This window comes from Peromyscus maniculatus, chromosome 11, assembly GCF_049852395.1.
Source record: "Peromyscus maniculatus bairdii isolate BWxNUB_F1_BW_parent chromosome 11, HU_Pman_BW_mat_3.1, whole genome shotgun sequence".
Classification (NCBI taxonomy): Eukaryota; Metazoa; Chordata; class Mammalia; order Rodentia; family Cricetidae; genus Peromyscus; species Peromyscus maniculatus.
The window spans coordinates 44,462,755-44,475,691 of record NC_134862.1 but is presented as its reverse complement, the minus strand read 5'-3'; the positions used below and the strand labels follow the sequence as shown (position 1 = coordinate 44,475,691).

The 12,937-nt window shown below is 42.7% G+C and overlaps 1 protein-coding gene across 14 annotated transcripts in view; it reads left to right on the top strand.

Annotated features, from left to right (window-relative positions):
- Window positions 1-12,937, top strand: part of Ppp1r12b (protein phosphatase 1 regulatory subunit 12B) — a 213,777-nt gene that overhangs the window by 111,592 nt on the left and 89,248 nt on the right. For all 14 annotated transcript variants that reach the window (XR_013043272.1, XR_013043274.1, XR_013043273.1 and 11 more), the window contains one exon: window positions 11,013-11,103. Coding sequence is in view for 7 of the 14 variants with exons in the window: in XM_006982456.3 (XP_006982518.1) it covers window positions 11,013-11,103 (91 nt within the window). In the remaining 7 variants the exon portion in view is untranslated. Of the gene's footprint in view, window positions 1-11,012; window positions 11,104-12,937 lie in introns of those variants that run through there.

The following is a 12,937-nucleotide window of genomic DNA, read 5'->3' as shown; positions in this document are numbered from 1 at the left end:
TATATTAGGATTTCAGGAAAAAAACAAAAAAAAACAAGGTCAATGATGGAGGATAGTATAGCTAGAATAGGCTTCATGGAGGTGGATTTTGAGTCAGCTTTTATATATATGAAAGGATTAAGTAGATTTTAAAAATTAATGTTTTGAAAGTTTGTTATATGCCCAGACCCTTCTCCCCCACCCCCCACCACAGTACATGTAAGAATTAAAGCTCAGATCGATTAAAGAACTTTTGAGTGATCAAAATTAGTAATGAAAGAGCAAGGATTTAGAACCAGGTCTTTAGGACTCCACTGCCTTCCTTTGACTTAGAAGCATCACACAAAGGCATCTAAGAGGTTAAGCTTAGCTGGACCATCCCATACCATGAGCTTGACACCACGAGCTTGATGAGCAGATCTCTTGATGTCTTTAAAGGGACCACAATATTTCAAGGAAATGAGTACTAGGGGAGCTGTCACTTCTGAAAACACAGCAAATGGAAACTTTCTATCTTCTTTCAAATCTGATGGGAAATGAAGGGCTTCTGAGAATCAAAAAAGAAGTTGCCTTATACGTATTGGGTGAGGATGCTGGCTATAAGAATTTTATCTTTGGCAGAGTTCTGGAGCATTGGGTGACATTTCTGTTTAAGAAGTATTTACAAATAGTGCCTAGCTGACAGCAGTGACCTGGACTCTTCTCTAAACAACACCCTTTCTTCCTCGGGTCTTAAGATAACTCTGGGCAATATATTTACCTACCTCTCTGATTCATTTCCTCTTAGGAAATCTCTCTCTTCTAACCTGAGGTAGGTTAGACGGAGAGTGTGATTCACAGTCCCCATGTACTGGTGCTGAAAATGGTCCACTGATCACTGACATGTAAATAAAATGGAGGGATGCCTCAAGGATCCTTCAGGAACCACATTCCATTATAGTGAAGCCAATTGTGTTTAAAACAACTCTTAGCGCACACAAGTCATAAATAATGGGAAGCAAAACCACAAGTTCAGTTGCTCTCTGACAGAAGTGTACTCTGCACAGACGTGACTTGTCCTTGGAGACACACCTCTTTCCCATCTTAGGACTCACCTCGGGCCCCACACTGCATTCTGACGTTACCAAGCTCACCCTTTTTAGCTGTTGTCGGTCTTGAAAAAGCCCTCTAATTCACTTTATCCACTTCCTAGCTTCTTACTCACTCTTCAGCCTACTAAAATAGAAATTCTGCTCCACCTGCCAGCCCAGTGACATTGCTCTGGCCGAGGCCATGTCCTTAATGGTTTAATTCCATGGTCATCTCTTCTTTTACCTTGAACTCTCAACAGCACTTTATGAAATTCACTGCTGTTTTTAAAAATCGTCATGACCTCTCATACCACTCTTTCCTGGCTCCCTTTGCCATTCTGAAGTTCTTTCTTTGTGTCTTTTCAGTTCCCGTTTCTTCTGTAACACGCAAGCATCTTCCCAGGGGTCTCCCTCTTTAACAGATCTGCTCCAGTTGCTTCAGCTGTCAGTGAGAGTTCTGTCCTGGATCTCTTGGTGCTCTTCATAACACATGCAAGGTGTAGGGAAATGTCCGACTTACTAGGCACACCACAGGAGTCATCATCTGTGGCCATTGTTTCTTTCCCCTCTGCCCCTCCCCCTTATTTCTCCATCTGTTTCAAGTATCATTACAGGTATTTCTCTTAGGGTTCTCAGGTCCCCTAAAGAAAAGGGTAGCAGCAAACCAGACTAAACCATTTATCTCTCTGGCCTTTAAAACAGAGAAAGTCTCTTCTTATGTATTTTTTAAAAATGTTATCCTGCATATGTGCTACCAAACTGAGAACTTCAGAGATCAAACTAGAAGAGTTTGCTGACAGAGAACCAAAGCAAAGACTTGCCGGAAGCCTTTTCCATCTTAGCTCTCTTACCCTGTGAGCAAGTCTTCTCTTTCTCCTTCTGTCTGGGGATGTTGCCGAGTGGTGGAGTACCTGCTTGGCATGTACAAGGCCCTGAATCTGATGCCCAAACCAAAAATCTTTCCATTCTCCCCTCTCCTCCATCTGTAGTGCTCTCTTGTTAACTCGAGCCCTTAAGTCTGTATTCTGCAGATATGGCCAGGTCACTGACTCCTGCCTCAAATCAGAAACTGCACCCTATGAACTGCCCCCACCCCACCCCTTTTTTTAAGGGAGCCTCTTACTCCTTAGGTCCTGATTATTGCTCTCCTGTGGTGTTTCATTCCTTGGCCCCTCAAATAATATAAGGTTTTCTCTCCAGAAGAATCTGTGGCAATTTTCTCTTAAATCCTGATTATCACTGTGTACATCTCCCCATAGATCCTGCTCAAGATCAGTCCTTCTTCATTTTTATATATGGTGTCCAGGGTAGATGAAACAAAAGGTAAGGTAGGAAAATGTCTGGAAAGAATGAAAAAGAGAGTGAATGAACCCCCACACTACCAGATGAACTAAGAAGCAGTAAATTACCCAATGAATAGGAATTGATAATAAGGCACATAACTGTGCTAACCCAGATTCCATGTTTCACGTATAACCTTAACTCCTTTCGCTAATTGTTTGGAGTACCCATTACAGAGTAGGCACAATGCTGTCTCCTAATGTTGTAATGACAGAATAATGCCCGCATTCTTAGGACTTTAGAGGGGTGGTAGCATTGGATGGATGAAGCACAAGGGATCTCCATTCACTAGACTTCAGCTCACTGTTGAAGTCTACAGTTTGGGACAGTGGCATTTGGAATGTGATTACCAAGTATAGTCTATAAAGCTTTAGATGTAAAACACAAACCCTATTGTGTATGTTAAGTCTCAAACCCAGGACAATCTGGCTAACTGAGGTGCCTATTAATATAGCAAAATGGACTCTGGCCACCAGTCTCCCTCAGCCCCTGCCTGTTACTGAGTCCTCCCGGCTGGCATACCTCTATACAGGGACTGAGCTGGACAGCCTTCCCCCAGCTGCTCTGCCCTATGTAACCTCAGCCACTTTGGCTACCAGCCCTTTTGGCCTCTTGGCCACCACTGATGGTTCCTGCTCTCCAGGCCTCTTGGCTTCTGGCTCTTCCTTCTCCCTACCCCTTCTCCTCACATGGCCCATCCAGTCTGCCAGTCATGTTCACTGTGGACTCTTCCAGATGCCTCTGCCTCTCCCCATGCTCTCCCTTATATCCATAATAAAATTTCAAACCCTTAGGAGGAATCGTGTCCTCCTTTTATTCTTTTTTTCATTCAGTGTATATTTTATTACTCAAAATGGTCCTTTGTAGATTAAAGGAGAGTTGTTTCTTTCTTGTCAAGACAGACTCTCATTCTACCACAGGCTAGTTTTGAACTTGTGACAAGACTTTTGCCTCAATCCTCTCTTGTGCCCCTAGTGCTGAGATTACAGGTATGAGCCACAACATTTGGCTTAATTATAACCTAAAATCTTTTAACCATTGGCTTATAAAATGTTCCAGAGTGACCTTACTTTAATAAAACAATCCATAGTCTCACCACCAGCAAGACCATTGCTAATATCTATCCATGTTCTATTTATGTCATGATACGTATGGTTTTTTTTCTTGTAAAATTATTAAACATCTTAAGTGTGCAACCTCTGACAAGATCATATCCCAGCATCCTGCTATATTTGCATCAGTTGTTTTCAAATAAAGCACTAAGGACGTGGTTTAAGTACTCATGAATCTCTCTCTTCCCTGGCGTCCCTTGACTCCCACCCTAAAAGCTGAATTTGGTATTTGTCATTCTCAAACTTTTATTGCTGCTGTTATTACTTCATCGCCTAAACACATGCACAATGCTTTTTACATGAGTTTGTATTTTATATATGTTGATCATTCCTGACATTCTGAAACTTTCTATCTTCCCTCAACATTGCTTTTCCCCTTTAAATGTTTATTTTGGTTCGTTACATGATTATACTATGATCCATTGTTTTCTATGTTAATGGACATTGCAGTGCTTTCTCTCTCTCATGATACTAATGATAATACTGCTGTGTGTACCCTTGTTTATATTCCTTGTATAAATATGCAAGAGTTTCTCATGGGTAGTTCTTCCTAAATGGGAATTCTGAGTCTAAATGGTGAGTGCATATTTCTGTCTTATTTACAACTGGGTTGTATTTGAAACATTCTGTTACATTTTTCATTTTTTTTTGCCAATCAAAAAAAGATAAAGTAGCTTCGCTCTGTTTTAAGCTGGCATTTTCTAGCTACTAGTGAAACACTTGGTCTTTTGTTTACAGGCTTTTCTGGTTTCCTGTTTCTTTAACTTTCTTGAATGTGTATTTAGTGATTTAACATTGTATTTGTTGTTCTTGTTTTAGTTGATTAAGTTCAGGTGTTTTCTGCTGTGTGCATCTGTAATGCTTTTTAGTTTATCTGGTAATGCTTATGTAAATTTTATCATATAGATACTTAATAACTTTTCTGCCATCCTTCCCATTAAGATTTGAGTTGCCAGGTGGTGGTGTTGCACGCCTTTAATCCCTGCCCTTGGGTGGCAGAGGAAGGTAGATCTCTGTGAGTTCAAGGCCAGCCTAGTCTACAAAGTGAGTTCCAGGACAGCCAGGGCTACACAGAGAAACCCTGTCTTGAAAAAGAAAATTGATTTATTCCTATGTGTATAGAATTTGTTGGCTCTCTTATTTTAAACAGTAAGCCAGTGATGGTACCCTGCTCTGTTCTGTATTCAGTGATAAATGTTGGAGACAGTTGGTCAGGTCTTGATGGTATAGCCTGTGGGTATACAGTAGAGCAGCATGCACTGGCCTTGTTGGCCCATGAATCTGTCATTCTTGGCATCATTAACACCTGCTGTGACCAGTGAACTAATTGTAAAGTGACCTACATAGGTAGAGCACTGTCATTTGTGAAAGTGGCTTTGGCTCTGAACACTGGCATGTTTTTTATTGAGCAAATGTTCAGAAGGAGGAGAACTCAACATTATACTCTGCTGATTGAAGGTAGGTCACAAATGCAGTCATGTTGGCCGTGTACAGCAAAAAGAGTTCTCTGAGCTCTAGGTTAGAGCGGTAGGACTTGGAGGCTAGAATTAGGTCTCTGCAGAGTTTCTCTGTGAATGGCCAGGTAGTAAACAACTTCGACTTCGAAGACATGTGGTTTCTGTTGTGACTGCTCAATGTCTGCAGTGCAGTGTGGCAGCCATGGGTTCAGAGCCTTGCCCTGATGCTCATCAGTGACTGCTTGAGCACTGTAGGGGACACATAGCTTAAGATTTATCTCTGAGCCCATACTCCAAGAATGCGCTATAGTCAAGGGCTGAAGATTCTACACCGTTGACATTTAGGGCCAGATAATTCTGCCTTCCCCATGGAATGGGACATGCAAAATTGTCCCTGATAGCACCAGTCTAGAAGATTTGGAAGTGCCCCCTCCTTTGTTCTCTCTGTATCTTTCTTTTCTCTTTTTGGAGTGATAGTGAGGGTTCCTTGCTTGAACTTCAGCTCTGATATCAGCGCTGAATAAGAGTCCACAATGGCACATAATCTCTAGAATGCAGTTATACTAAACTGTAAAATCATATCATACCTTAATATATAGCATATGCTAGTGTGCTGGTCAGTTATTTGCCCCATTGACACAAACCTAGATAATACCTGGGGAAAGGGAATCCCATCAGATAGGCCTGTAGATGTGTCGTGGGGCATTTCCTGGTTGCTAAATGATGGATGAGGGCCTGTCCCACTGAAGACAGTGCCACCCCAGGGCAGGTGGTCCTGGGTGGTCTAAGAAAGGTGGATGTATGAAGGCCTGGGAGCAAGCCAGTAAGCACCTTTCCTCTATAGCCTCTGCTCTAGTGCCTGCTTCCAGGTTCGTGCCTTGAGTCCCCTCTGGCTTCCCTAGATGGTAGACTGTAACCTGTAAGCTACATAAACCCTTTCCCCTCAGAGTTGCTTTTGGTCAGTGTTTATCACAACAGCAGAAAGCAAACTTAGATGTGCAAAGCTTCCTCATCTTGTAGCTTCTCAGCCTGAGAAGTGCTTACAGCCTTCCCTGTCCAGGTTTAACCCCTGAGAAGTGCTTACAGCCTTCCCTGTCCAGGTTTAACCCCTGAGAAGTGCTTACAGCCTTCTCTGTCCAGGTTTAACCCCTGAGAAGTGCTTACAGCCTTCCCTGTCCAGGTTTAACCCCTGAGAAGTGCTTACAGCCTTCCCTGTCCAGGTTTAACCCCTGAGAAGTGCTTACAGCCTTCTCTGTCCAGGTTTAACCCCTGAGAAGTGCTTACAGCCTTCCCCGTCCAGGTTTAACCCCTTTATGCAGAATTGAACTTGTCTTTGCATTCCTGTCATGTGTTCTCTTTTATCGTCTCTTTTCCTCTCTTGGTATGTGCCAGCTGGCTGGGCCCAGGCCTCCAGTGAGGCAGTATTTACAGCTCACTTGGGTGGATGCCGCATCTAGGGTAGCCCAAGGGCAGATGAAATGACATCCAGAATAGGAATGCTGCACCTCTCTGCTCTGTCTTCTTTCAAATAAGGAAGAATTCCTCTCCCTCTGTCGAATGACAAGGAGTATTGATTGGTTTGGTACAGTATATAAAATATGCATATAATGGAATGGTATTTTGGGAACTATTAGCAGCATTGGCTTGCTGAGCCCCAAGATTTTACCCTCCTCCCCCCTTCCTTTCCCTCCTTCCTAGTAACAGCTTCTTAGCAAATTACAAGCTCTGCCTCTGGCTTGCTGGGTAGCAGTGGCAGAGCAAGCTTTCTCCAGTTTCCAAGGGAGACGGATGCTGAGACTGCAGTGTTTCCCAGCAGCCACTTACCTTTCTTGCTGTTCATCTCCATGCATGTTTTGACCTTCATTCTGCTATGCAGGCCTGCACAAGGAGGTAACAGTCTGTTTTCTTGGAGTTCTGTGTTGAGGGGGGCAAAGGGAAAGCAGGGTGGAATGGGAAAAGGCATTTGGAGACAGCAGAGTATCAATTCTGAAATTAGAAAAAAGGGGGCTCTGGGGTACTCTGCTCTGTGAGTGTCTTCCTGTTTGCTGTACCTATAAACACCTTGGAGGTGGGAACCCCAGCATTAGCTCATAAAACTGGAAATTACTGCATATAAAAGCATAAGGTTATAGTAATATTGTCTGTGGGAAGCACAGAAGAAAAACAGGAACTTGGAGAAGAAAATGTAATCAATTGCTCTCAAACACTCTATCTTCATGAATTCTGTTAGGTGTGTTTTATACACATTTAAGGAGAGAGATGAGAATATGCCTTTTCAGTATATTCTCAGGACTCCAGAGCTGTGCTTCCGAGTGTCATAGTCAGTATTCCTGTCAGTATTTAAATTCAGTGACAAGTAAGTTAAAGGTAAAGTCCTCTGTTACACTAGCTACATTTAAAATGTTCAGGAGCCACATGTGGCTATTGGCTCCTATATTAGAATGGATATTGGACAGTCCCGTTGTTATGCAAAGTTCCATTGAAGGAACTAAAGAAAGTGATCCATAGACTACAGAAAACTTAGTACAATCAACTGTCTGTATCACAAGTTTTGAATCTGGATTCAACCAACTCTGGGTTGAAAATATTCAGGAGGAAAAAATACATCTGTTCTTAACAGATAATTTTCTCTTGCCATTCCTTGGCTAACATCGTATCACTACCAGTATCATAGCTTTTACATTGTGTTGGGCAATGGAAGTAAGCTAGAGATGTTTTAAAGTATATATATTTAAAGAAGATATATCTGCAAATGCTATATGGTTTTATGTAAGAGACTTGAGCACTCATGGCTTTGGGTATGGGAAGGGGTACCCAAACCAACCCCCTGGAATAATTAGAGGTGACTGTATTTGGCCAGACCAATGAATAGGCTTTTAGCAAGAAGATGTAAAGGCCTTTTGTCCACAGTCAGCATAAATATGGATTCACTATGGTTACAGATGACTGAAATCTTGAAAAACACTTTGCCTATGACTTTATTTTGTGACTGAGAATACTAAGGTCCTAAGAGGCTGAAGGAGAACCCAGCAGTCTTCTTGACCTCCCATTCCGTTCTGCGTCAGGTTACACCTGACTGATTACAGAGCCTATTGCATCCTCCAAAGGAGAATCTAGTCCCTCAGATTATTTCATTTTTATGGTTTGTTCACAGCAGCCTTATAACATTTGATGGCAACTTCTGCAAATGTAAAAGCCAGACTGTTCAGTATGGCAAACTGTAGGGAGCGATCAGGATGCCAGAGGAAGACACATCCATCTACTCACTCCTGCTGCTCGTAGAACTGGAGGAAGACATGTCTTGCTCCATTAATCCATATAGCTGGAATGTCATCATGCTTTGGAAAGAAACAAATGGTTTTCATTGTTGAATAAAGTAAGGCAAGTTCTGGGTGCAGGAGAGCATCGTGATAATGTCTTTTGGTGAATGACCTTGTGATCTTGACTATTTTAATGCTCTCAGGGGCCTTGATTGACTCATCTGCAAGGTAGGAATAATTTTATCATCTCTATCCAGACTCTTAGAACTAGATCAAATTTCAAAGTCCTTTAGGCATTGGTCTACTGAAAATAACTACTAAGCTGGGCGATGCACACCTTTAATCCCAGCACTCAAGAGGCAGAGGCAGGCAGATCTCTGCATTCAAGGCCAGCCTGGTCTACAGAGTGAGTCCTAAGATAGCCAGAGCTGCACAGAGAAACCCTGTCTCAAAAACAAGAAGAAACAAAAAGAAAATAGCTGCTATAGAAATTAGACTTTATTATAAGGATTTTATGAAAAATTGTCTACCACCAAATAAGAAAAGAGAAAATTCCCTGAAAAACAGAATATTAGTTTTCAAAGCAGAAAATATAAATAAACCTATTACAGAATTTGAATATTTTATCTAAAGGTTTCCTCCAAAAGAGCACTAACTCGGGTAACTTTTATTGGTGAACTTTTTACATTATGTAACCCAAATCATACGTACATCATTACAGAAAATAGATCAGGAGAAAATGCTTCCAACACATATAACTTTAACTCACAAAGCTGGCTACTATACCACGAGAAGAGGAAATCAAAGTTCACATTCCTTTTATGACTGTGAGTGTAGAATTTTTGTTTATTTGTTTTTGCTTTTTGAAACAGATTTCTCTGTATAACAACCCTAGCTGTCCTGGAACTCACAGTGTAGACCAGGCTGGCCTCAAACTCACAGAGATTTACCACCTCTGCCTCTCGAGTGCTGGGATTAAAGGTGTGCGCCACCACTGCCCGGCTGAGTGAAGAAATCTTAAAGTACATGTAGTAATACATTTGGGGGCTGGGGCGTGACCGAGCTGGTAAAATGTTTGCCCTGTCAGCATGAAGTCCTGAGTTTAGATCCCCAGTACAGAAACTGAGTACAGCAGCATGGCTGTAGCCCAGCACTGGGGAAGTAGAGGTGGGTGGCTCCCAGGCCTCGCCAGCCACCCAGTCTAGCTAAACCTGGGAGTGCACACATATCCACACATTTATATATTGAGTTGAATGTGTGGCTCAGCTGATAGAGTACTTGACTAGCATGGACACACAGGCACAGAAGCAAAATATAAACACAAAACCTGGGTCCTTTTGTTTGAAACTTGTAGATGTACCCAACCGTCTTATTAAATAAGAAACACAAACCAATGTAAAAGAGAAAGCCAAGAGGTCAGAGCTCAGAGCTAAAATCTCACCCTTCCTCCTGCAGTGGTCCTAGCTTCCCAAAAGAGAGCTACTTCCTGTGTGTATGTCTTTTCATAGTCTTTTTGTTCTGCCTTCTCATTGGTTGTAAACCCAAACACATGACTGCCTCGTCACTGTCTGTAAGTACAGCCCCCCAGGTCTTAAAGGCGTATGTCTCCAATGCTGGCTGTATCCCTGAACACACAGAGATCTACCTAGCTCTTCTACCAAGTGCTGGGATTAAAGGCGTGTGCCACCACTGCCATACTCTTGCTATGGCTCTAATAGCTCTGACCCCCGGGCAACTTTATTTATTAACATACAATCAAAATCACATTTCAGTACAAATAGAATACCACCACAGAAACTTACAGAGTTTTCACTAAAAATCAATCTGATTTTTCTATAGAAGCATGAGGACCTGGGTTGACCCCCAGCCCCCCCACAAAAGGCTGTGTTAGCACGCTACTGTAATCTCGTCACTGGGGATGCAGGGAGAGGAGGTTTGGCACATCTTACTGGTCAGCCAGTCTAGCCACATCAGTGAGCTCCAGTTTCAGTCAGACTTTGTTTCAAAAAAATCATACAGACGGGCTAGGGAGATGACTCCATGAGTAAAAGTGTTCACCACACAAGTGTGAGGAACCGTGCTCACACCCCCACAACTCACAGAGCAGCTCATCTGTCATCCAGGTGGTCCTGGGGGGAGATGGGAGGTGGAGACTAATGGCCTGTGTCAAATAAGGTAAAGGTAAGGGATGGTGTTCGGAGCTGTCCTCTAACCTCTCTCCATGTGCTGTGTGTGGTATGTGTGCACAGTGAGGTGTGCACGTCTGCATTTGTACACATTAATGTTCACCCGTGCGCACACACCCAGAACGATGAAGACACTTGACAGCAGTCTCTAATCTCCATGTGAACAAGTGGACCCATGCATCAGTGCGTGCAAAGCCTTAGCCTGATTTCTGTAAGAATAGAAAGTTCTAGTTGAATTTGATGAGTGGTGTCTAAAGGAATTTTACAGCCAGCAGCCCTTCTAGTGGTCGAGTGCTGAGAGCAGGGACAGAGAACGGACACTTGCTGTCACCACCTCTCTTTAGCATGGCCTACAAGAAAAGAAAAAGTGTCAGCACAGGCCAGGAAGGAAAACGACGCAATTCTCTCTTTTCAGATGGCGCGCTGCTGTGTGAGCGGTGTCAGGTTTGCAGCATTTACTGATGGCAGATAGCAACCTTGCCATCTTGACCTTGAGCAACACTTCTTTCCAGCATGTGGGAATGAACCCCTGTGGTGTGTGCAGTGCCTTTCCGTTCCTGCAGTGCAGGCAGCAACGGTGTTCCCTGCTGTTCCCTGTCTTCCCTAGGTCGTATCTGACTCCTGTACGGGATGAGGAGGCAGAGTCGTTACGGAAAGCGCGCTCCAGACAAGCTCGGCAGACGCGACGGTCTACCCAGGTAAGCATTCCTCCCCGCACTGCAGTTCTGTCTCTCTGCCTGCCAGGGGAAGGACGACAGTGAGTGACTTCATTCCAGCCGCGTCATTAGCCTGTCACCGTGTCTAAGGCCGTGCTGTATAGAATCAAATTTCCAGCTGTCTCTGCCCACCTCACCTCCCTTCCCCCAGCTTTGCTTATGAACTTTAAGAAGCCTCATAGCCCTCCACACATGAGGAATCTCTAAAGAAATTGATAACAGTTTGAAAAATGTTAAACATAGATATAGTTTCCATTTGACTCAGTACACACAGTCTACACTCTTAGATAAATACATGAAAACATATTCTCACTTCAAAACTTGTATAGAGAATTATATAACAGAATTATTCATAATAGCCAAAAAATAGAACCAACCCAGTAATGTATTCCGTAATAAGCAGGACTATCCTGTTATAAGTATATGTTCATTAACCAGTGAATGAACAAAATATGCCATGTCCATACAGTGAAGTATTATTTGGAATTAAAAAGTGATGTTATAGGGCCTTCAGCAGTTAGCACTTGCAACTCTTGCAAAGGATCAGAGTTCAGTCCCCAGCACTCACATCAGGTGGCTCACAACTGCTTATACCCCCAGCTCCAGGGGATCCAGCAGCCTTGCCTGGCCTCCCTTGGGCACCTGCATACACATACATAAACAGACATACACGTAAATTAAAAAATTGAAGTAGTTACAGCTAACAACATGGATGAATTTGGAGAAAACATTCCAAGTGAAACAATCCAGGCACAAAGAGCCCACTTGTTATATGAGTCCATTGTGTAATATATCCAAAATGGCTCATCCAGAGAGAAGGGAGAGGGAATTGATTAATGCTCAGGGCAGCAGGAAGAAGAATGGGAAGAGACTGGTTAGTGGGTGTGGTTTCTTTTGGGGGTGATGAAAATGTCCTGAAAGTAGATAACAGTGATAGTTGAAAGCTCAGGGTACTCTAGAAACCATAAGATCACAAACATTTCAGTTACAGAAAGTGTCTTTTACGGGAGAATGAAAGCAGTTTAAGCTCACACTGTCTTACAGAGATGGTAGGTAGAGGATGTTTGCCAAGCCAGGAAACCAGATTAGTTAGGAAGCTGTTTATAGTTGTCCCACCTGAAAATGTCAAGGGCATGACCTCAGGCTGTAATGGCCATGAGTGTGGAGGAAAGGCTATGAGTATGGTATTGAAGGAGGCCAGGAAAGCCCATGTAGCAGAATGAAAAGGAACATCCAAAGAAATAAAAGAAAACCAGAAAACAGCAGTGGCATTTGAAATGAACAAGAAATCAATGTCAATCAGAAAGGATGCACTCAGCGGTTTTATTTAGATGGTGCAGAAGTCAAGAAGGAGAGTTGATGACTGGGAACATTATACATAGCAGCAAAAGATTGCTTCTGTCTTTCCCAAGCCTCCCAGAATGGGTCAGGTATTCTGCCTGTACTTTTGCTTGATGAGTGGGTATCTGTTCTTCCCATAGAATCCATCTTCCATGAAACCCAGGACTGTTTTTTATTCTCATCAACATACATTAAAAAAGTTACCCATTCCTCCATTTTTTTAAAGTTTATAGTTCAGAGTTATTAATTCCCATCACCACTGTCCATGGAGCTCCAGAACATTCTTTATCTTTTCCAAACTGAAACTCTGTATTCATTATGTAATCACCCTATGCAAGCAAGCAGTGTTCTGTTTTCTATCTCTGTGAATTTGACTACTTTGTGAATCTCACAGAAATGAAACCATATACCATGTGTCTCACTTGTTTGGCTTGTTTCTTATAACACAATGCTAGGGTTCATTCACGTTGTCCAT